Source organism: Osmerus eperlanus, chromosome 1 (genome assembly GCF_963692335.1).
Source record: "Osmerus eperlanus chromosome 1, fOsmEpe2.1, whole genome shotgun sequence".
Classification (NCBI taxonomy): domain Eukaryota; kingdom Metazoa; phylum Chordata; class Actinopteri; order Osmeriformes; family Osmeridae; genus Osmerus; species Osmerus eperlanus.
In genome coordinates this window covers 20,153,404-20,178,888 of record NC_085018.1, presented here as the reverse complement: position 1 = coordinate 20,178,888, position 25,485 = coordinate 20,153,404, and the positions used below count along the sequence as shown (strand labels likewise).

Sequence of the window (25,485 nt, the reverse complement as noted above, 5' to 3'; positions counted from 1 at the left end):
TGTACAACACTAAAGAACACTCCACAATAATAGATCCTGCTATTCAAAACAAAACGTATAGCTTTTGGTGTGCATCTTTCAACTTCTTTATTTTAAATAAATATTTGCTTTGAATTTGTCCAAAAAGAATGTTAGATGGTTTGTATAGTATTATTTCTTTACAACATTGGCATTTATGTCATTTACATAAACGCTTAAACACAACATCCGGATAGGTCCTTTGCCGAAACATTTAGATTATATTGAAGTCTAAAAGGTATAGTTCATTAAAAAAACTTTCCAATTAAATGTTTTCCCACTATTGGACATTTTTCCAAGCCATAGTGTGAACAACTTTGCAGAACAAGATGAACATAAATTCTTTGTTATTTCTCCATTAATTTCTTTGTCCAGTATGTGATCGTTCTTGTGGTTAGTTGACTCCTCTGATACCAGCTGATGCCATTCAATATCCCCTCACAGTGGCACAGCCCCCCCCCCACCCCACTCCCACCCCCACCTCTGAAACATTGTGGCACACTGAGCGTACATGTTTCATCCCCCAGTGGTCTTGAATGGCACAGGGACCATAACATACACAGCCCTTATGACTCTGCTGCCGATGCTTGGTCTGATTCTACAATGTCGTGACAGTTAGGAGAAGTCCTGGAGTGTTTAAAAGATAGACATCCGATCCGACTATCCTCTGCTCTGACAAATTGAATAGTCTGATTGACTGAATAGGTTGTTGGATTTGTTTTTCATTAGAGGATAGCACTAAAGTGTTTCTGAAACACACATTTTTGATAATAGTTTTGAATAGTGATGAATGCTATTTATCTCTTTGAAGAAGGTCATCACTCCAACCCTTTATTTCCGTATAATGGTACAAGTCCATATCATAGTCATGATGGAGGTACAGTATAGTAAGTGCACAGTGGATCCTGAGTAAGCCAGTACACTGGTTATGTATGCCTGGCAGTTAACCTGACTGGAGATTTTTGTGAAAATCTTTTGTGCCTTGAAAGTGTAGTGAACAAACTATCTAAAATCTTGAATTCAGACTAAGTCAACTGCAGCAGAGTGATGAGAACCCTTACTGTAACTCACTTTTCTTTTTCTCTTTCTTTCTCCCTCTTCCTCTCCCCTCTCTCTGTCTCTCTCTCTTTCTCAATCTCTCTTTGCAACTCTATCTGTATTGTAAACTCACACACACTCTCACAGACCACCACTCACAAATACTCTCATGTTGGTACAGGTTGTTGTTTTTTGAGTTGTGTTTTCTTCCTCATGCTTTGCTTGTACCCTTCTCTAGTATTGCAGCTGCTAGGTCAGGGTCTCTCGTGTTTGCTCTCCTCCAGCCTTGTTGCTAGTCTTTATGTTATTCTGGTTTGTCCCTTCTTACCCTGCTGTCTTCTAGCTGGACTCAAGGGTAAGTGCTTCCCTGTAGCCGGCACAGCTCAGATAATCCCTGCTGATTATCTGACAAATGCAACGTGCTTTTCTCTCTCTTTCCCTTTCCTCTTCTCAAGTCTCGCTTCATGTCCTAGAAAGTAGTACCGTAGATAACTTTTTTTTTATATCTCCTCAATTGAAGATTTAAATATAAGCCTCCATTTCTGTCAGTTTAGGATGCATGTATTTGAGAAGTAGAATTATATTTTGACTTAAAGTTCATTATCTAGCTATTATTTTTGCATAATTGCCTTCTCTCTTTAATCCTATTGGTGTTATACGATCCCTCAGAGTAAAGCAGTGAGATGGCATAACTGTCAATGCCTTTCAAAGTAAGGCAATTTGCTTTGGATTCAGTTTTAGTCACAAATCTTGACCACTTTATACATATTTACTATAGAGGGAGATACAAATATGTATGTTTGATAGCATTATTGAATAGTTTGGAATAATCATTTTCACTCAGTGTAAACTTGTTTGGAGAGTACAAAAACCGATACAAATAATTTGACACCCACGGTTGTCAATTTGAAATATCATATCAGACTAGTTTGGAAAGTCTGTCATCAGTTTTGACCCTTTCCTGGGACACTGAGCTAACCCTGTCTGACACGGTTCATGCTTTACCTCAGAGGGCTCAATTACTTTCAACACTTTTTCTGGGGCTTCTCTTCTTGAGAGTTGGCAAATATGTATGCGGAGTATTCTGAATGCCCATGACAAGGAGTAGCCAATGCCACCCCTCCTTACCATAAAATACTCCGGACCAACCCCCCCTGTCCCGGTAGATGGGCCTATAGATAGAGGCTAGACTTGTTGAACCACCCCCCTTTAGGGAGATATTTCATTTTGGTTTTCTTTTTGATTGCCCTTATTTGCCTGAACAGGAGAACACCTGTGTCATGTGTACATTGATGGAATTACAGGATTTTTTTTTCATTTTCCCGCCCATCTCCCAGAGAATGATACAGATTTGCCTCTGTTGGCTTCATGCTATATACCCATGTACTTGCACCAAATTGTATTGCTACCCTGTTAGAGTATCTCAGTAGTGGTATGCCTGTTAGTGTGCTCTGTAGAGATCATGAATACACTGCAACATACTCAAGTATTGTCAACTTGCAAATGCTTAGTGAAAAGGAATGCCAGTAGATTAAATCCAAAGTTGAAAATGAGTGCAGATTTGCATGACATTTTAAAGCACAAAGTCACACTGTTTTACAGCATGTGATGATATAATCTATGTAACAAAGTATTTACTTATGCCTATCTACATCAAAAACAATTCAGTCTTGTTTATTTTTTTTCTGTAGAGTATGTATTTGTCATCAAGAGATAAAAAAAAAAAAAACAGTATGATAATTCCCATGGTCCATTTAGTCTATTCTGGAATCAAACTATTTCATTCCTACATTTGAGACTCAGTCTAAGAAGTCGTCCCACTCCTTCCCTGTTCAAGCCTCAGGCCCACTGTCTTCCATATTTTAAGCACTTCCCTGCTACCCTATTCATCAACTGTCTTTTACCCCTAGTTTGCCCCCTGCCCCTCTCTCTCTCCCTCTCTCTCTCTCTCTCTGTCTTTCTCTTTTTCTCCTTCATTTCTGTGTTCACACTCTCTTACTTAACTTAACAACTCCTCTTTAATTCAGTCCATTGCACGCTATTGACAATAACAGTCCTTGCCTCCTAAACTATGTATTTTCATACTTTTCACCCCTCTCTCAAACCCCTCGTTAGTCTTGCTGAAACACTTTTTGTTACCCCTACTCACCCTTCTCTTTCCCTTGGCCCCCCATCTGATCCCTTGATAAGGGTTACTGAAACACCTCCAGGGATATTCGCTACTATACATCTATGGGGGATGAAGAATTGTTTAATGGAAGCCTTTGGCCCCTGTAACCAGAACTAGTGAATGGGTATCAACTGCCACCACACCGCCATCCCCCCCCCCCTCCTTCCCTCACATCAGGCTGTCAGAATCCTCAGTGTTGTTGACAGTAAGGGCTTCCCTCAACCCCCCAACTTCCCCTCTCACATCATCATCACTCATCTCGGTATCCCACGGACATGACAGCTGTCACTCACTCTGAGAACATGAAAAACTCTCATCCTTTTATGAATTCTCTTTACATACATCCCTTCATCACTAATAGTGTCAGTATTTACTGTGCTACTGAGTAAATGGAACACTAAGAATTATATGAACATGTCTCAGTTGAATCAAATTGTGTTTTAGACTTCTAGGGATATTATTATCTGTCTTTACTAAATTTTACACCGCAGTTTAGGATAGACAACTTCAAAACAGACTACAAAGCTGGATGAACAGATTTAAATCTGAATTTGATCTTAGATGAAAAATAATTATTCTGACTTGTCACTTGACAGCTGTCAGAACTGACTATAAACTATTTTTTATTGATTATTTTATAGCAAGTTTATTCAAAAATCACTCTTTTGTCTGATTTGTCTTGTTTTTTTCCAGCACACAACCCATCATTTGTCAGGAACTGAGTGACATTCACCAATCGCGAATGGCAGAATCTATTGAATACATATGAATGAGAATTCATCATTACCCAACACTTTCTCAAACCTATTTTGGGTCTATAGCACTAAAATGCTCGGGACTATTACACAAATAACAAAAAGCTGCATGCATGCCCACACAGTACAACTCATCCGCTACTAACATGATAGAAAGATTAGCTAAATATCTTAGTCCAGATCAGACCAATTTACTCTGTATGACACAATGCAAGTTGACAATGTAAGCTGTAAGTGTTTATAATTTGCCCTAGAAGTAGAAAGAGAAGCCTAGTGTTTGTGTTGTGCTTAGGTAGAGACATGCTGTTCCTCTGCCTCTGTGAGATCCTCTCCTCTGAACCATGTCCTTTTCCTTGTGCCGTTGGCTGGATAGATGCAGACAGAGCTCAGAAACACGGCATGGATGAGTTTATCTCCGCTAACCCCTGTAGCTTTGACCACGCCTCCCTGTTTGAGATGGTGCAGCGCCTCACCCTGGACCACAGGCTCAATGACACCTTCTGTTGCTTGGTGAGTGACCTTTACATTATTCCTCTGTGAGTCACAACAGATAGGTGTACTTGTTTAGCGCTAACCTGACTGTGTTAACTTAGTTGTGACTATCAGGGGTTGACATTCATTTTTTGGGCCACTTGTCCTTCGGGCAAGTTAGACATATTTTTTACTTGTCCAACACCTGAATGTACTTGTCCAAAACTAAAACATTTGCTAATGTATAAAGAAGACAACTATAGACAGAAAGCAAATGGATAAATGTTATTTTTAGAACTGATTGGGCTTGTTTCGTACAAATTACTTGAAGTCACTGTGACATTGACATCTTGACAGGCAGGCATACATGTGTAAAAGAGCTTGTTCCTTTGAACAAAGAGGAGGATCTGAAATGATAACTAGAGAGGGTACAATTTCTGGGGAAATTGTGGGGTGTGCTCCTGTATTTTTGTACGCCCTTCGACTGGTTAGCTCCTGCGATTCCCACACAGCAGAAGTGTAGTAGTTAGCTTGCTCTACAATTTACTGGGGCTAGGTCTGAATCTAGTAGCAAAACAAAGCACAGATGCCAGCTGTAGGTATATGCAGGTAGCAACGCTAGTGCTAAATAACTATTTAGCTGGTCGGCTCCATGACGCCGGGTAAGTAGGGCTTGTGAGACTGCTCACCAAAAGAACGAAGGGGAACAAAGTAGCCTCAACTTTCCAAGACTTTTAGCTACGGTACTAATGCTGATATCGCTGTCTGTCTTACTAGAAAGTAGAGGCCGACCGATATATCGGCAGGCCGATATTAGGCATTTTCCAAACTATAAATATAAACATAACTATTGCTTTAGCCATCCTTTTCTAAACCAAACACTGCAATATAAAAGGAAAAACCAGGCCATGCCAATCTATTGAGTATACAGGCTTCTATAAACAGCCTGCTGTAAAAGCATTTAGGACACATAATATGCTGTAACTTAAAACAGTGATATATATTCTTGGTCAAAACATATTTTTATGCGTCTTCACCCCAAGTGATGTTCTGGGCGTTGATGGTTGTTGTGTATGGTCAGGGCCAGAGGTAACATCTGACGCACTCTCCCTAGTAGGCTACATACGTGTTTGCTGCTCAAATACCGTACCATTAGTACTATAGAATAGAATATCTTTTTTAAGTTTCATTTTTTGTACAATGACTATAAAGATATTCTATTCTACTAATGGAAAATCATAAAATACATAAAAACATGTCTTCTCTGTGGGAATCAGAAGCCGAGAGAAAGAGAATTGAGTATTGGGGGCGTCAGATGGCTGAGCGGTTAGGGAAACTTTTTAGGAAATACTTTTTTTCAAAGGACTAAGTTTCATATCTTAAGTTTATATTTTTATACATTTTATGTATCAGAACTTTAATATATTTTTATGTTCCTCTGTTCTGATGTGACAATAGAACAAGCAAGTTTATTTTTAAACTGCATTATCATATTATTTTAGTGATGAAATAATAACAGGAGTCAGATGGCTGAGTGGTTAAGGAATCGGGCTAATAATCAGAAGGTTGCCGGTTCGATTCCTTGCATGCAAAATGACGTTTCCTCGGGCAAAGCACTTCACCCTACTTGCCTCGGGGGAATGTCCCTGTACTTACTGTAAGTCGCTCTGAATAAGAGCGTCTGCTAAATGACTAAATGTAAATGTTTTGCACTACTTGGGTCATTTTCTGATGAATAAAAGAAAATCTAATGAGCTGTTGCTGAAGACCATAAAAAATCCATAAAAAAACAATGTGCCGTAGGAAGATCAAGATTTTTGAACAATGTATCTACATATATATCTATATCTGGTGAGGGTGTAGCATGGGCCAACATAATTATGACCATGATTCGTCATTAGGCTCCTTAACGATCACTGCCAAACAGCTGCAGTTCCTGTGCAGAGACAGGAGAACCTAGCAGAACAACCATCTCTCCAACTCTCCATTATAGCCAAAGCCCACCTGAGAGGTCACGACAGCTAGCCAGACTCGTTAGATCAGAGAGGTATATTAACATCGCATCGTTTGAGTATCGTAAAAGTCGAGACTTCAGGACCCCGGGTTCTGGACTGGATGGAGTGCTACAGAGATGGCGTTCTGCCAGAGTCTCCTATGTATGCACAGGAACACTGAAGCTATGTAGGAGTGTCTCTTTTTAGTACAGGTTTACTGTGCAACACTAGTTCACTATATATATATATGGAATAGTAAAATTCTAATTGAGATATACTGTAACTACAACTTTAAAACACTGTACTGGTTGTAACAAAACCAGGCTGCAACACCACTCAGTCCTGGAATGTAGAGTCTACAATGTACCATCTTCTCCACTCATACTGGAACAGAAGGGAGAGAAGGGGTGGGGGGGAGAACGATGAAGTCTCTTCACTGGCATAGCTTAGTTTTCCAGCTATGAGGCTTTCTTGACAGTTCACTCGCATCCATGATGTTCTTTTGACATGTCTCAAAGGAGTAGCGGAGCTTTGTAGGGTACTGCATGTTCAATGCATAAAAGAGCCCAAACAACATTGCAGAAGCAAGTGCTACATTCTCAAGATCTTGAAGCACCATCACAACCTCGAGGACTATCCTGAAATCAGAGGGTTCACTGTTTGCAGTTTCTTTCACGACATAGGTCCCGACTGTCGTTCTCTCTATGGCACTGAAGAAATCGGTCTCAGCCATTTCCTGGTCAAAAGAACATACAATGCAATTCTTTAATGATAGTTCCGGCATTTTGTCACTTGGCTTGTAAACAATCCAACAGGGTAATAATTTCTACCTTCAGCAAGGATAAACTATATCTGAAAATAGACAAAAAATGTAAATAAATCCAATGCCCCACTGTTTATGACCTCCTACCCAGGCAAAACTGTATGTGTGTGAACACATATAAAAAACTACCAGACCGATTTGTATGAAACTTGGTGAAGGGGTGTAGCATTGTCCAACATAAATATGACCATGATTCGTCATTAGGCTCCTTAACAATCACTGCAAAAGAGCTGCAGTTCCTGTGCAGACAGAAGAACCTAGCAGAACAACCATCTCTCCAGCTCTCCATCGTAGCCAAAGCCCACCTGAGAGGTCACGACAGCTAGCCAGACTCGTTAGATCAGAGAGGTATATTAACATCGCATCGTTTGAGTATCGTAAAAGTCGAGACTTCAGGACCCCGGGTTCTGGACTGGATGGAGTACTACAGAGATGGCGTTCTGCTAGGTTCTCCTGTCTGCACAGGAACTGCAGCTCTTTTGCAGTGATTGTCTCCTATGTATGTGTAAGTGTGTCTCTTTAGTACAGGTTTACTGTGCAACACTAGTTCACTCCAATGTTAATACTTAGCTAACTCTATAAAACTAGCATTTGCATTCGCCTGACCCACAGCTGAGTTAGCTAATAGTTAATCCAAAATTTGGAGCCGGGAAAACCTACAAATTTGTATATATAATTTGAACAGTACTTGCTACGAATCTTTAGCTCAGGCAACATATATTCCTATTTTACTGACGCCAGCCGCAAATTAGCCACCTTATGTGAAGGTTCTAGCATCGACCAGGTGAGACTTAGAGCTAGCTATCAAACTAGACAAAAAAAATTGCTATCATGACGGATTTACTGGATTTGATTATTCAAATTAATGTAGTACGGTATTAACTGCACAAGTAAAACATAAGTACGCACACACATGACTAGCAGATAAATTGGATGAATGCTGATATCTTACCGTTACACAGCATAAGTCACGATCCTGGCAGGCAGCGCGGAGGTGAAATGGTGGAAAAGAAAAACGGTTGGGAAAGCGCGAAATCTGACGTCATTTCCACCTTAAAACGATTTCACTTCCCGAAAATTGCATGTAAACCAATCTCATACGTTTTAACTAGGGATGCACCGATCCGACTTTTTCAGTCCCGATACCGATGCCTGGGCTTTGTGTATCTGTCGATACCCGATACTGATCCGATACCGTTGTTGAATTAATAATAAACTGTATACCTTCCACCTTATACCTTCCTTCTACCATGTGGAAGAGACTAAAGGCACCAGACTTTCCTAACTAAACATTACTTTCCTAACTAAGACAAAATAACAGATGTAATGTACTGAATTCTTATTTATTTGCCATTTAAAAAACACTTGTGCATTCAAAATTCGAAAATAGAATGTAATCAAACGTATTAAAATAAATAAAATGTAGTAGTAGAAACAAAATAGTGTATTGGTCAAACATACAATAGTAATCAAACAGTTACCAAACATTGTTGTCGCTGGTGTGTGAACCATGGACATTTTTAGCTTGAAGCATTTCACCTAGCTGTGTAAAGCTCGTGTCCAACCAGTGGACAGTTAAACTTAAAAGTAACATGGAGCGAGCCAAAGAGTCGGCTGTGTGGAGATATTTCACGCTTACCACGCCAACTAGTTCGTCGGCTGTTTGCAATGTCTGCAAAGTAGAGCTAAATGTTTTGAGGGGTGGTGTTAGTACTGCAAAGTACAATACTACCAATTTAATCAAGCACATCCAAAAGCACAATGCTAGGAGCACGCCGAATTCCTGCAGCTCAACAACTCTACTATACTCGCACATATGTGATCGTTCGAATGCGGGTCTCACAGCGTAACGTAGCATATGCGATTTCGAAAATTCTAACTGAATATTTTCCGATAGACAAAAACTGTGCGACAAACGCTGTATGACTTCAATATGTACTAATGAGAAGGCTAACAGGTATCACTAGCATGCTAGTGCTACGAGTATTATGCTTGCTAATTAGCCTAACTTACTTAACTACTCCGTTCTGACTATTATGTTAGGACATAACTTGGCTTGATATTCTGGTTTAGGAAAATACTATTGGTTCATTGGAAAGCTAACGTAAGCTACGAAAGCTAAGAAGTAAAGCTAACGTTTAGCTAGTTTCCAGTGGCCTAGCTACATCTCAAAATGAAATCATGGGTTTAAAGCGACTGATTCTGTTAGAGTTTGATAGGCTATATAACTACATTTGTTTAAGCTAAATTATGACAGTTGACTTACCTGTCTGCAATACCAGAGAAATCCCTTCAAGTTGAGCAGTAGGCTACTGTACATCATCTCTCCATCAGTATCATGTCAAAACCCGGGAAACTTCTGGCCAGGTCGGGACGAATCTCCTCACTCTTTTCGCCTCGTTCTAGGCATTTTTAGCATTAGGTTGATGAGTGTTTAATCGTGGTTGAGGGATGGGGCGCTTACCTGGTTTTTGCCCAGGTTTCGGTGTATTAAGAAACATTTTCTCACTGAACTCCACTTTAATGCTAACCGATTTAAATCCGAATAAGTAATCGCGAGGACACGATTGGCGCCGGCGGGCTACATTCATGGCAAGAGCAGTAGAACGCGCGGATCCATTCATAAATGCGCGGATTCATTAAATGTCAGACTGTAGCTGCATTATAGAAAGACAAAAATGTTTTATTTGCTTGCACTGATACTTTTTTTTTTTTTTTTTTACTTGTCCGTTCGGGCAAGTTCAGTCTTCATTATACTTGTCCCATTTCTTTTAAAACTTGTCCCGGACAATCGGACAAGCCTTAATGTCGATCACTGGACTATGATAACACACCCCTCCTTCCCTGTGCTGTGCAGGGATGGTTCAGTCCAGGTCAGGTGTTTGTCCTGGATGAGTACTGCGCCAGGAATGGAGTGCGGGGGTGTCACAGACATCTCTGTTACCTGCGCGATCTGCTGGAGAGGGCGGATAACGGGGCCATGATTGACCCCACCCTGCTTCACTACAGTTTCGCATTTTGCGCCTCTCATGTCCATGGCAACAGGTGCGAACTAGCTCCCTCACTGAGTGCTGTAGAGGGAGTTACCACGGTCTGAGAGTGGAAAGGGGACGACTTCATATTTTTCATTGCATATCCAAGAGGAGATGCAATAGCTAGAGAATGAGCCAGAGTCATCTACACTGAAGCATCCAATCGTCTCTTATGATTTCTCATTTCTGTATTTGCCTCATCATATTAAGTTATTGAATCTAAATTTGTTTGTTCTTTGTTCATATTTATTTTTAATCAATTATTGTTTGTTTTTTGTTTCCATTATATTTCTTTTCTCTGTCTTTTCTTTTCCCTTTGAAGCCATAGTCTTATAATGTCCGTGTTGCTCATCCTCCCATGCATCCCCTAAAGTCAGAGAGGGCACCAGTTACTGGGGGCCCCTGATGTGTTATGATGGCCCCAGGGCCCCACAGAGCTCCCAGAGCTCAGAACCAGGGGCTAGTTCTAAACTGACTAGCAAAAGGAAGTTTAGAAGAAAAAGATCCTCCAAATCACAACTCACCCAAGAATCCCCAGTAAGGTAAGCTACAGCTACAGCTACAGCTTACCTATAGCTAAGCTATAGCTACAGTATAGTGACGGGTTCATGCCTGTCATTCAGATGGAAGTTCGGTTGGTCAACACCATAGAAATGTACTGACCTTCAGCAGACCGGATGAATGCTGAATGGAATGACCTGACTAGTTTTTGGCAAAAATCCTCCAGTTCACATGACAGACTCACTGACGCAGTGCTTCACGGTGGCTCTATCGTGTGTGTGTGTTCCTCAGGCCAGATGGATTGAGCACGGTCAAAGTCGATGAAAAAGAGCGCTTTGAAGAAATCAAAGAGCGGTTGCGAGTGATCCTGGAAAACCAGATCACACATTTCAGGTGAATTTGACTGTCTCTTACTCACATGGTCATTCTTTATTTTACTGTGGTTTTACTGCTCCTAGATTAATAAACATGAACAAGATGTAAAAGTCTAGTTTTAATGTATTGTTTTTTACAAGTAACTTTAAGATCAAATAAATTATTCTTACATTATGTACTCTACTGGTACTAAAATAAAACAATTGCTCTTGTACATAACATCCCACCGCTTATTCCCATAATTATTTAAACTAATAAATGTCACTGCAATAATAATGTACTGCAGTAAAATACATAGTTACTATTAATCTGTTGATGTCTGTTGTCTTAATGACTGTTAGGTCCAGGGCCACATCACAGTGAGTTGTGTGTCTCCCTCTAGATACTGCTTCCCTTTTGGCCGTCCTGAGGGAGCACTGAAGGCTACCCTGTCTCTGCTGGAGAGGGTTCGTAACTTGCATTTGACTGCTGAATACGGCAAATCATTTTGTTAATTAACTTTAAGATAAAAAGAGGAATACATCAATATGTACTTTGTTTCCCCCCCCCCATCCCGACAGGTGCTGATGAAGGACATAGTAACCCCTGTCCCACAAGAGGAAGTTAAAGGGGTAATCCGCAAATGTCTGGAGCAGGCTGCTCAGCTTAACTACCAACGGATCACAGAATATGCTAAGATTGAAGGTAACAAAACAGCATGCATCACAAACACATCTTCAGCATGGCACCAGTGTGCTACAGTAATACTCCAAGACTTTGCAGTTAACCCTTGCTTGGCGGCTGTACTTTCTCAACAGTATTAATTGTCCAAGATGATGGTGCACTAATGTGATCAGTTAAAATTTCAGATCAGTTTGTCATATGGGTTTTCATATATGGTGTTTGCAGTATGGCTCTTCAAAGGTATAGTGTTAACATGTGCCTCTTGAGTCTCTCAAGTGTTGCGCACGGTCAGGTTTGGTTCTAAAGCACATCGGACCTTTAAAACCAAACTAGTCAAGAGGGAAATCCTCACAGAAGTATAAAACACAACCGAGGACAGATATCCTCTGAAGGTGCCGTTATTGCTTTGTCACAGAACTGGATTCAAGTTGTAACTGTATTGGTTTATTTTACTTCCAGCAAACATTTCTCAGTCTTTTGTTTGTCTCTCAGTCAAATAACTCTCTCCTTTGTTTCAGGCCTGCTTTAGCTCTGTGGTGTACTGTAGGTCAAGTTGGCTTTTTTGTAAAGATGTGTGAGTAAAAATGCATTCAAAACCAAGCCCTGAAATCTGAGTGCTGGCCCCCTATTGTGTCATGAGTTTTCTAGCTGTATTCAAGACTCTTGACATGTGGTGTTCAGTCCATAAAGTCCACCTACTTTACACTCCATGTGTATATCTTTATCAGTGAGTCTTGCTCTGACTCCCCACTATACCTGTCCTAGAAGCCTCCCCCCATTAGACTCTACCTCTAAACCCCCTCCCCCACCAAGTGTCCTTGTTGGCCACCTCTCTCCGCCCCTGCTGTATCTCTCTACTTGTCCCTCTCTCTCTCCTCTCCCCTGTCTAAGGGACCTCTGCCTTCCTCTCCCTGTCCTTCTGTTTTCTCCTCCTCGTTCCCCAGTAATTGGCTTCGTCACTTTTATCACTTCACTCTGATCCCTACTCGTGATAAGTGGCTTTGAAGCCAATGCAAAGGAATGCTGGAATTGGACACTTACAAACCAGCATCTGTCACCTGCATGTGCTGCAAGACATTATTATGGAGAGCTGTTTCTTTGTAGGCATTGGGCTAACCAGATAGAAACTCCAGAAAACCTGATGATTGGGAATACTGTACTTCCCACCATTTGATCTTCTGACAAAAGCCATGTCCATGCCTAGAAAGAAGAACCCCAGGGTGCCTAAGATACTAAGGTGATGAACCCTTATTATCTTGCCATACCAAGTTAACTTATTTCCCCCTGTCCTCGTGGTGGTGGTCCAATATCAATAGTTCCTTGTAGTGTTAGCTACATTTTTCACTGGACTTTGTCATTGGACCAGCAAGGCCAAGCCAAGGCAGCACTCACCAGGACAGGCCTCTTCCCATCAGTCCCTGACGTCTGGCCTTCCCCCTTCTGACTCCAGCCTCTTGCATGCCCCGATCCTTTCTCCTGTAGGGAAAAAGAGGGAAATGTATGAGCACCCTGTCTTCTGCTTGGCGTCACAAGTGATGGATTTAACCATCCGTGAGTACCTTCCTCATCCTCTCCATCTCTCCCACCCCTTCCAACATTCTTTCTTCACGTTGCCCCTATCCTCTTTCACTTCCCTCAGCTATGTCCTCTCCTCTGTGTTTTTGTATCTGTCGCTCATGTCTGTGAGAGAGCAAGTGGGGAGAGCGCCAGTCAGAGATCTGGACTGCTGCAGTACAGCAGCCAGGGACCTGGGCAGTACTGCATTGTGCCAACTGTTTGTGGTGATGAACATGAATGAGCGGTCTGTAAGCTTCTTTCTTTTGGTTGGACACCCATTCCTGTGACTTGAATGCATTTTTACTTTGCTTCTGTGTTATCTCCCTCAGTCGTCTAGTCATGTGTCAGTGGTGCTGGCTGTGCGGGTCTTGCAGGTAGGATATGTCCCCTGGCACTGCCACAGCACGCAGTAGAAACGGTAGCTGTTGGCAAAGGTTCCAGCTGAAGAGTGGGTGTACTGCATACTGTGCAGAGTTCCTGTTTGTGTTTAAACTCAAGTCATCACAAGTGTGTCCTGTCTCAGATCTTTGCAGCTGTTGTGTGTCTTAATTTGATGACAGTCTGAGCTTTGTATGTTCGTCGAGACACATCTTGCCGTCAGTGTTTACTTTTCAATGTTCCTCAGCCTTCAGGCTTTAGGTTTCCACGTGTCACGTCTCTTGTCTCTCCTTTGTGGATTCTTTGTGTTTTGTCTAGCTACATCATGCTGCTGGAGCTCTGAGAAATACTTTGAAATCTCCAGGGCCAGATGGAGATGAATAACAGCTTTTACTTACCCCCTCGCCCCTCCCCCCTGCAGATTATAGATAACCCTAAAATGTATGAATCCTTAATATTAATAACTTAACATATTTCTTGTCTTTTCTCTTTTTATCTCTCTGAAGTTGAGAAAAATGAAAAAAAGGATCCAAAGGATCCAGGTGAAGCCCTGTTTAACTTGTGGCTCAGACCCAGACCATATCTAGGCCCATGTTTATGCACCACACAGACACATTTCCCTCCCATGTCTTGGCATGTTCTTTCACAAATAACCCTTTTCAATGGGATTTAAACCTAAACATATTTGGGGAGATTGTATCCAATCATGTTGGGTTAGAAAATGTACTTTCCCATTTTCAATTTTCCTGGCAGTGATGATTGAAAGAAAGATAAATATGATAAAGTGATGCAATCTCTTACAAATGAACACTTTATAAGAACACAGCATCTCCAATGTGTTGAAGCAAAACAGTGCAGCAGTATATCAAACTATCAGAAGATCACCTTATTCTCAGAGTTGGAATTGGCAAACATTTCATACATATCTTTATCATTGAAATGAATTCAATCACAAAACAAGAAAGCTACTCTTAAGTTAGATATTTAAAGTGTTTACACATCAAGAAACACATTGGAAATGGGTGAAGTATGAGATGAATGAAACGAACGAAACACTCATTACCTTGATAGTCACTATCAATACTTCTGCCTGCCTCATGCAAACCCAGGATCCAATTAGAAAACACACAATGTACAGTCTCACTCTGGCTAATGAAGCCTGTTCGGTCCCTCTGGTGAACTGCTTTGCATGATCCCTCTTCAGACCTGTTTGGAATGCTTTAGGCCTAGCAAGACCCTCCTTAGCATGACTATATACTGTAAGAATACTATCTGTCATAATATCACAACAATCTCACTACAACATGCCCCATATAAACACAGGTCATCTCAGAGCTCATAGGCCTAAACTGCACCCCTTTTGCCATAGTTACCTATTTATTAGATAGCTGTTGATTCACTTGGGCTTCATGGCCATAACCTTAACCACCTGTGGACTATCACTGAAGTGATGTCACCAACACTGTTCATTTAGCACAGTGCCATCTGATTAATCAGACCAGCACACAAATATTTTCTCAAGAATTGTATGCACAGCTGTATGTCCTTTTTATTTCAAGTCCATGTTAGCCATTCAGTTAAATGTTCCAATAATTTGCCTAATTTGCTGCATACTTTGTATTGTTCTGACAGCCTCATATCACCACATTCAGATGTTTACAGTCATCTTGCACCAAAAGACATGTAAAAGGCTATGCTCTACCCATTCAACCATACTGTACACATTCTGTCATTCGTTTGGCACGGAAACAGCATTCAGGGTAGAACATTTTGCATGAAGGGTATAATGACTCTTGTTACCTTTCGCGTGATAAGTAGATGGATTATATCCTAACATCACTTGCCTGTATACAAGGGAATAATAAGTGCATGCTAATCTATAGTAGGTGTGTCTCATTTTCATCTTTAGTGCAATCGGTCTGCTTGCTATCCCTATAACAATCTACTGACTGTCCCGCAAAGGGTCAACTCGCCGAAATTATACAGTGTTTGACTTGTACACATGCCCGAGTGACTTCAGCAGAGGCATCTTGATATTTTATTCATGTTGTCTTAAACAAATCTATGTAGGGAAATTAGAGGGCTAAAAATCTTAGATAAGCTCCTAATGAAAGCTCTCCGGGCATTTCCCTGTGTGCTCGACTAACCCCCTCACCCTCATCCTCATCCTTCTGCTTCAGAGAACGTAGGCCGCTTAGTCACGCCTGCCAAAAAACTGGAGGAAACTATTCGCCTGGCGGAGTTAGTCATAGAGGTCCTCCAGCAGAACCAGGAGCACCACGCTGAGGTGAGTGGGCCGGCCCTCTTCTCCCCCGCCTCAGAGCTCCATCTCTCTCCACCCTCACTCATCCCTCAACAGAAGTAGTTCTCCTCCCAGGCCTCTGAAATGTGCCTCTGTCTTTAAAATATCTCTAATAGAGTGCTTATAAACAGCCAAAAGCCTAGTAGGATAGTCTAGTTGGATGAAGAATGTTAACAATATGTCAGGATACAGTACAGTCAGGTTGTGAATTGGAAAAGGGAAGTATGTGCAGTCCCTGCTTTCATTTTCTTAGTGGTGCAGTGCTGCATACACCACTGGTACAGAGCTCCCTGTAAACCATGCAGTGTACTATGGGTAGCAGTACTGCACTACTCCACTGTAGATCAGTAGATGATGCATGCTCATTCAGTGGAACATCTTCCAAATATGGAACACAGTTGCACTGATCCAGTTTACACTGCACTACGGGTGTCTTCTGTATTTTAATATAGAAATATATCGATTCTGTGAGAGAAGCATGAGGAGCATGTATACATTGATCTAGATCTAGAGGTGGTCCTAGTGTGATCTGAATATTTGCAGATAAGCAGATTTATTCTATTTCTCTGAATATGCTTGACAGGCGGCAGTCACAAGTTCTGGAGATCAATCGGTACAGTATCTACTATTTCTCTTTCTCTCCAGTCCCATCACAAACCTCCCCCTCTCGCATGTGTGCCAGTGAGGCCATAGTGGTGTCTGTAGAGTAGGGGTGAGGGGATAGAGTGGGACGGGTGGGTGTTTGTTGGCACTGAAATAACAGCCAACCTGCTAAATATTTTAAGTACAGAAAGGCTGCGCACCACAGTGTGATCACATAGCATGTCCATTGGGCCATAAAGATCTTTCCTCTGTACAGTAGCAGCATGCTGAAGTAAGAAATCGCCAGAGAAGGCTCCATGTGGTCCTTAGGCCGAGTTCACCATGAACATTGTGTCTCTCTACCATCCAGCGTTTTAAGTTGGTTTTCACGGCTCACTCTGAGTTTAGAGCATTATCCTCCTGGCTTCTCCTCTGTCATCACTCTGCTGTCCCTGCTGTCTAAGACGCTCCCAAACCCTGTAAGAACAATGTCTGACAGAAACGTTGTTGTTTTGTACATCTCCCTGTGTTCTCACTGTTCGTACAATATGTGACGGTCCAAGCAGGGAAAAGAGGTATGTGGTGAAGCTGAATGAGAAACCCCCCCCCTCCCAAACACGGTCTGTGCATGTCCAGTAGATGACCCTCTCCTCCCCCTTTCCCTCACCTCACTTCTCTTTAACACTGGTACAGTCCCTCTCGACTGTTGCCTTGGTGATACTGTAGCACCAGCCAGTGTGGTTGAGCTGCGGCCCTGTCGGAGACTTCCAGACCTTGCCTGTGTCTGGCCCATGACCCTCCTCACAGAATGGAGCTCTAATAGCACCTCGGCTCTGCCTCTCCCCAGTTGTCCTTGTTCCATTTGCCCTTCCCCCTGCTCCATTTTCTCTGCCCCTGAGTGCTCACTTTCTCCTTGAATGTGATGGAGGACAGCCTTGTTTGCTGCCTGTACTGTGGCTCTAACCTAAATGCTGTCTAGTATTGTTCGTGTTAAGAGGGGTGGGCAGGTAAGTGGAAAGGTAAGTAAGGACGTGACTGCCATTCATGTGGCTTTAGTTCCCCTTGGCAGATGTTTGTCAGAAAGACTGAGTTGAAATCCGAGCATGCAGCATTATTATATAGGATTATGCCTTTGTCTGTTAATGGTTTCCCTTCTTGAATTTGGAGAATGTCAAATTTTAAGTCATGAGCAAATGAGCCAAGACTGCCAGCACAACAGCAACATCAACAGATGCAGAGAGAGAGGTCCACATATCCACACTGGGAAACTGCCACCTCAAATTCACCTCTCAGACAATTGCTGTGGCTATCACCTGGAGGTGTTGTGACAGATATGCTATGTGCTGCAGTCTTTGATGTGCCTTCTCTAAAACGGCACAGTGCATGTGTCACATTCACATCTCGCAGGGTGTGTTGTTATGCCAATGATGTGAATGGTGGAAACCCGGTCTCCTACTTGGAGAGCAAAGCATGCAGGGAGTTCCATGTGTGCATGAGAAAGGCACCCAAGCTTTCCCCATTAGTTTACAGGAAACCTCTGAATAATTATGACTGAAATAAGGCACAGACTGTTAACCAAATTAAATTCATTGCTTTTGATACATATCTCATGTACAATTTAATTTTAAGATCCAAATTCAGAAACGTTAATAGATGTTATTGATATATTATAGACAGTACAGTACACGTAATGTTCTGATTGCACAGTAGGGTCCTACAGTAGCTTCAAATGAATTGAGTTCGTCTTTTACTTGATATTTTACACAGTCCAGTCCAGTCACACCACTATTAAAATACTTTTTTGTAGTTTGTCCTTAAAACACACTGCACTGGGTAACTATACACAATGCTATGTTGCTCTGCTGGTGTGGGGATTGCAGTGTTTATGGTGTGGTAAGGTCCTTATTAGCTCCCGTTTATTTGTGCCTCTCTCCGCCCTGCCCTGCCCTCCCTGCCTTGCCTCGGCCTGCACTGCTCTGTTCTGACTGGGCTCTGAATTCACCCTCTGCTCCTGGTGTCTCCTTAGGCCTTCGCCTGGTGGACAGACCTCATGGTGGAGCATGCTGAGAACTTCCTGGCCATGTACGCTGTAGACATGGATGCTGCCCTGGAGATCCAGTCTCCTGAGAGCTGGGACAGCTTCCCTCTCTTCCAGCTGCTTAATGACTTCCTACGAACTGACTGTACGTGTGTTCACTCTCTGTAGGAACTGAGGCCTGGTACCAAACTTTGTATAACCACATGAACAAATTGAATGTGAATGCTTCTCTCTCTTTCTTTCTCTTTTTCTCTCTCTCCCTCTCTCTCTCTGTCCAGATCACCTGTGCAATGGAAAGTTCCACAAACACCTGCAGGACCTGTATGCTCCTCTGGTGGTTAGATATGTGGACCTGATGGAGTCTTCCATCGCACAGTCAATTCACAGGGGCTTTGAGCGAGAGTCATGGGAGCCTGTTAAGTAAGGGACCTACTTTTAACCAAACGAAGTGTAGGATGGTTGGGGATGCCAGGGGTTCGCCTAATGACTGAACCAATCCAGAAACACCATATGTGTATGATGCTCCACATACAGGCAGAGGAATGAAGTGCAATTTGTTAAGTTCAACTCACTTTAAGGCAATACTAAAACTACTACTATGTTTACCCTATTACATGCCAGGTCCCTTAGTTGAGGGTAATACCTAATAGTTCCATCTTTTTGTTCTGTGGACTAACCCTCATAGTGTGTGCTTTGAAATGTTGTCCGGGTAGAGAAGGTCTCCAGTTTATTCTGTTGCCAAGTTCTTTTATTCTTAAATAGTATGCTTCTGACTTTGCCATTCCTTTTAAATGTTTGCTTATGGTCTGTTTATATTTTAACATAAAGGAAACTTGTCAATGAGCACTGAAGCAAAAAAAACATACAAAAAAAACAGTATTTGCTTTACATGATTGTTGTTCCGTCCCGCTGCTTTTGTAATATGTTTGTCTCTGAGTTCAACTGAGTGTAAATATAGGTCCTCTATGTACTGTATCTGTGAGTCCGAACCCTACTGCTCTTAAACCTGTGTGTACTGTACATGTCTGCTATGTATGCTCTGTATGTCTCAAAATAATCAGTTACTTTATGTGAATTTTGCTTTTGAATTTAGTTAATTTTATATTTAGTGTCACATTGCTTTTTGCAGCGCCCACATTACCACTGTTATGGATTCTTTTCTTTTTCTTTTTGTCTGTCTCTTCTGCAGGAGTTTAACAAGTAATCTGCCCAATGTGAAACTACCAAATGTGAACCTCGAAATTCCCAAAGTACCAAATCTGCCAGTGCCAGTAGCAGGACTATCAGTTAACCTTCCACAAATGCCTAGCTTTTCCACCCCGTCATGGATGGCAGCTATATATGACTCTGAGTGTGTATTCAACAAGTTCACCCTAGATCTAATGCATCACCAAAACATGCCTTGGTATGAAGATGTTGTTTGTCATAATCTGGTTAGCAGCTTCAAGATTGATGGTCTCTCAAAGAGTAAAAAAGAAGAACCTTGGTCTTTTACCAAAGTGACATCTGGCCTTAATATACCAGTAAAACACAGTAGCAGACAATACTTATCTAATCATGTTCATGCCAAGGGCCCTCTAAGGGACGTAGAGTAGGTGGTCTGTTTTAGGAATGAGAGGTCGTTGGGCTTCTCATTTTCCACAGCATGCATGCAGTAGAGCTGTGAGGTACAGAGATACCAGTCAGACCCAAAACATTCATCACCACATCATCAAGGGTCAGTTGCAGACTAATGACCCGATTTGAACTTCATTCCAAAAAAGAAAATGGAAATCGGGATGTCATTGATTATGTTCAATATGTATCTCTCCACCCACCTCATACAGTATAGCTCTACCACTTTCTCTAGCTGTGCTGAATAGTTAAATAGTCAGATGCTGATGAAAAGTTGACTGTTCCTTCGATGGCACAGTTGAGTGTCCCATCATGCCACTGTGACCCCCGCTGGTCCTCCTTCAGCCAGTGCTGGGTGGTTTCCTGGTCAGAGGGTGGGATGGGATGCACTGCTCCTTGGCTCTCCTGTCCTGTCCTTTCCCTCCCTCCCTCACTCACTCACTCACTCACTCACTCCTTCCCTCCCTTCCACTATACCTTGCATCCCAGTCAGCTACTGTATGGTCCAGAAGACAGCCCCCTGCCCTCTGCCAAGCCTGCATGCTATGTTTGGTATCTACTGTGGGACAACCAGCAGCCTGTGGATGTGGATGATGAGAGAGGGCCTGTGTTGCTGACTTGTTAAATTATATACAATATACAGTTGTTACTACTACTGTAACTAGTTGAGAAGAAGAAATCCGCTTTAATTGAAGGACATTTTAGAACAGCAAAACTTTTTGACATGCCCTCTCTCACCTATCCACCCCCCCATTCCTGTTATTTATATCTGCAGTGACTAACCTGCATGAGCCTACTCCATATCTCAGGGTCAATAATCATGTTGTGCAGCATGGTTATTGATTTGATATAAACAACTCTCTTGTTCTCTTATTTTATCCATACACTGACTTGCTAAACTCAGGAGGATCTTATTGACAGGTTGTGAGCAGCCTTTAATCTGGAACAGTCAGTGTGTGGTCAGAATAAAAGCCCTTGTGTTGAGATGAGGAAGAACAGCATCCTCCTCTGCATTTGCACCCTCCCCTCTTCCCCTCACCCCTTTCTGTCCAGCAGTGTGACCTTTGCCCTCTGACCTGTGTTTGTTTGGGTCGCCGACAGCAACGGTTCTGGGGCATCAGAGGACATGTTCTGGAAGCTGGAGGCCCTGCAGACCTTCATCAGGGACCTCCACTGGCCCGAGGAGGAGTTCGCCAAGCACCTGGACAACCGCATGAAGCTCATGTCCAGTGACATGATTGAGAACTGCGTCAAACGGTGTGTGTGTGTGTGTGTGTGAGACAGACATAAACGACGGAGGTCCTGTTAAGTGAGAAAGAGATGGAACAAGTGGACTGTATTGTAGAAGTTGTATTATCCCGTTCTGGACATGAGACAATAACAGCATTCCCTCCTGGTATTGCAGCACCAGGATGGCGTTTGAGTCCAGGCTGACCAAGAGCAGCAGGTCCACAGACTTCCGCATCTCTCCATCCATCTGCACCATGTATAACGTGATGGTGGACGCCAAGGACCAGTCAGCCAAGCTGTGCGCCATGGAGATGGGGCAGGAGGTACTGGACAGTTAGCCCACCAAGTCGGACTTATTCTGTGATTGTAGCAGACAGGATTTTTTTACTGGACGGTCTTCTGATGTGGTTTTGTATTAAGTTTAACTTTCATTCATTTCGTAAAAGAATATATCTGAGTCCGTCTCAGCTACACGTGTGTGTTTCATTGGATTTATTTTCTGATTTCAGAAACAGTACCATGCTCAGATAGATGAACTGATTGAGGAGACCGTGAAAGACATGATCTCCCTACTGGTTGCAAAGGTACTTTCAACTCTCATTTTTATCATGCTTTCACCTGAAGTTCACCACAGCCTGTAGTAAATGCAGACCAGACAATATATAATGGGTTCATTTTGTGACTTTTTTTCAGTTTGTGGTCATTCTCGAGAGTGTGTTGGCTAAGATTTCAAGATATGATGAAGGAACTCTTTTCTCCTCTTTCCTTTCATTCACGGTGAGTGGTCTTCATGTGAAGTTAACACATTTTAATGATATTGATCAAATGTTGTGCAGTTTGTGCCCAAACACATTTTGCTTCTGATTACAGGTGAAAGCAGCATCCAAGTATGTGGATGTCCCTGTAAGTGTGACACAGTCCCAAACCAACTGTGTGTGTGCAAGTGTGTGTGTGCAAGTGTGTGTGTGTGCTCCTCTGTACTCTTCTTTATACAACCTCTTTTTGTAAGAGGAAACCGCTCTATCCAATGATATAGCGAGGGATCTTTTAAAATAAGAATTTCCATAGCCTGGATTATGCTCATGCTTAGGAAGTGTGTTTCTTTCCGTTTGTCTCTCCCTCTGACTGACTGGGTGTTTCTGCTCTCTTGCAGAAGCCTGGGATGGATGTTGCCGACGGCTACGTGACCTTTGTGCGCCACTCTCAGGACATGCTGCGTGATAAGGTCAATGAGGAGGTGTATATAGAAAGGTTATTTGATGTAAGTAAGATGCCGTCTCCTCCTGACCAATATGGAGGGGCTTTCAAAAATGTGGCAAAACAACAGATCAGAGACGGGATAAGTCCCATTTTGAGACCAGGGACTGTACCTCAGCCTGGCAGAAGAGGCCTCTCTCTCCCCCCCTCCCCCCCCCCCCCACCTCCACCTCCTCGATCTCTTATCCTTTCTATATTCTCAACGTTGGCTGCTGCCCACTGTATTCTGGTGTGCATTGCCACAGTGCTTTTGGACCTTTGTGTAACAGATCACTTATTTACAAACAAAGTGTCCAAACCAAAGCACCCTCCGGCAGGATTATCCCAGGCAGTGCTCTCTCGTCATACACAGTGCTTACACACAGGGTGCAGTACATGGAATCACAGCGTTATATATATACTAAAAGACTCCACGCAAAAGACAGTTAAGCCACAGCCGTGGTTAGTAATTGAATCAAATTTATCCTTTAAGATTCTTTGTATAATGTTATAAATGTGATAAAAACATATTTTCATAGACAATATTTTCAGGTCACATATTGTCCTGAAAATGTCTTAGGTACTGAGAGCACTGTCTTACAAACACATAATCCTTTTGTGATACATTTGAAGTAATGTGTCTTCCACATCTGTGAGTTGGTCCTCCTCTGTGCGGCAGTGATGTGATGAGTGCTTCACACCCTTCAGAGAGACAGCTGTGTTTCACGAGTGTGTGTGGGCTGTGTGTGTCTGCGAGGTGTGCAGTGCTTTGGCGCAGTGTGTTTTCCATGTTTGACAGGCACTGTGCAGTAAGCGTAACAGTGGCCAGGCTGGGGGTTTTCTGGAGACGTCCAGTACTCGTGTGGATTGTTTGCTTTTGTCTTGGAGGGCAACACTGGCTGTCCTGTCTCCTTTTGTGTCATCGCTGCTCAAGTGTGGAGACCCCTCACCACCTCACCCCCCTCATACTTTGCATCATGTGTGTAGTCCTGCATTGCTTCCAAAGCAGCCCTGCCCCACTATCATGATCAACTGTTCCTTGGAAAACTGAGGTGTGAATGTTTTAGTTGCAACAACGTGTTTCCATGGTATGTTCATCTCCAGGCCTCTGTGTGTATTCCTATTCTCCTAGTGCATTTCCACCCATTAATTAGCATGCACCTGCCAATGATTTTAATGTTGCATGAGCTATGTAATTACTCTATCTTTCGCTAGTTTATTTCAAACCTTAAATTTTCTCTCAATTTGTTTCTTTCTGGATTAACACCATTCCTGCTGCCTCCTCTTCAAAAAAGTGGCACTTATCTCTAATGTTGCATTGTTTTAGCACATTATGTTGAATGGCATGATTTTAGAGTCAAATAATCTTCCTGTGTACATCTTCTAGCATGACCCTCCTCAGAGCTCTTGCCTCATACTGCACACACATACAACACCTCCGCACGCACCCAGCCACTCACCACCACCCACCCACCACCCACCCACCCAGCTACTTAACAGGTCTGCATGCACTGCACGCTCAACTCGACTGTGTGAAGTGGACAGGCATCTCCTAATATCTCACCTTAAAAGTTACCATTCCTCTGGATGAACCTGACCTCCGACCCAAATCAGACAAAACATTTCCAAATCATAGAGTCCAATTCTGTCCAGTCCGGTATTCCTGCCTACTCACTCCACATGACTACAGTTGATCCACTTTCTACACATTCGAGGGACGACAATTGTTTCTTTGATCTGTCACTCTTGTGTGCTGTTCTCTTATAACTTGAAATCTAAGCTGCCTGGATCAATTTTACATCCCCAATAATAATAGTAAAAAAGTTCTGAAAAGGTATAAGAAAATAGCACAACTGCTCCCTGCCTGCTAGCCATTTACTCACGTTCTCATTCTGACTTCATTTTGCAAATGGGCTCCTTGTTGCAGAGCTGAAACTCTCCATGGGATTCACTTTGAATGTAGCCAACAGAAGACTCTTCTATGGTTAGGAGCCTCATCAGTTTTCAGCTCTTCTTGATTTAAAGGACTTTCTATAGGTTTTCATCATGACACATATTTACCTTAACAAGTCCTTGAAGCAGATGCGAGTGCTCAGGGGTGTTGTAACGATGACCTCTTCTGTCCATGGAACTACGTTATGGAGCAGATGTTTAGCGCCTTTCTGAACTTGAAGCAAGTTCTCAGTTATTTTTTCTGTAAGACTATTTTAAAACAGCTCCTAACTGAATCTCACTATAGCTAAGCACGTTAGTGTTTATTGGAGTTTTGTTTAATATACGTTTGTTCAACTTTTTCTCCATCGCACTACTCTCCATGCTAGGCGATGGTAATTCATTTATAAAATGCAGTGCCTTTTAGGGCTTGGAGAAATTTGGGCTGTGACTTGATTAATGGGCAATTTTGTGGATATTCACTGTCTGCTTCTCATCTTTCCTGAGTGCTGTGCCATATACAGTATGTATGTATACATGGAGGGAAAGTATTTGTGTGTGTTTATTTGTATGGAATTACCTGTAGAGTATGTGTTTGCATGTATGTTCTATGTGTGTATGTGTGAAGACAGTATGTGTGTAAGTGTGAATACAGTATGTGTGTATGTGTGAATACAGTATGTGTGTATGTGTTCTGTACTGGATGTACAGTAGGCTGGGTAGCCCAAAAAAATCTGGACTGCGCGTGTGAGAAGCATGTCATTGTGCAGAGAAAG

At 42.3% G+C, this 25,485-nt stretch overlaps 1 protein-coding gene across 14 annotated transcripts in view; it reads left to right on the top strand.

The window, feature by feature from the left end:
• The window catches only part of cadpsb (Ca2+-dependent activator protein for secretion b), a 55,126-nt gene that overhangs the window by 28,972 nt on the left and 669 nt on the right, over positions 1–25,485 (top strand). Inside the window, exons 12-29 of one of the 14 annotated variants that reach the window (XM_062468717.1) lie at positions 1,400–1,411; positions 4,355–4,491; positions 10,127–10,314; positions 11,094–11,195; positions 11,560–11,623; positions 11,738–11,861; positions 14,282–14,317; positions 15,956–16,062; positions 16,661–16,690; positions 18,686–18,842; positions 18,976–19,117; positions 19,887–20,048; positions 21,413–21,568; positions 21,717–21,864; positions 22,051–22,125; positions 22,235–22,318; positions 22,412–22,444; positions 22,695–22,802. In XM_062468717.1, coding sequence (XP_062324701.1) covers positions 1,400–1,411; positions 4,355–4,491; positions 10,127–10,314; positions 11,094–11,195; positions 11,560–11,623; positions 11,738–11,861; positions 14,282–14,317; positions 15,956–16,062; positions 16,661–16,690; positions 18,686–18,842; positions 18,976–19,117; positions 19,887–20,048; positions 21,413–21,568; positions 21,717–21,864; positions 22,051–22,125; positions 22,235–22,318; positions 22,412–22,444; positions 22,695–22,802 — 1,865 coding nt within the window. Of the gene's footprint in view, positions 1–1,399; positions 1,412–4,354; positions 4,492–10,126; positions 10,315–11,093; positions 11,196–11,559; positions 11,624–11,737; positions 11,862–13,322; positions 13,392–14,281; positions 14,318–15,955; positions 16,063–16,660; positions 16,691–18,685; positions 18,843–18,975; positions 19,118–19,886; positions 20,049–21,412; positions 21,569–21,716; positions 21,865–22,050; positions 22,126–22,234; positions 22,319–22,411; positions 22,445–22,694; positions 22,803–25,485 lie in introns of all 14 variants that reach the window. The other 13 variants (XM_062468704.1, XM_062468716.1, XM_062468736.1 and 10 more) reach the window with 13 other exon arrangements.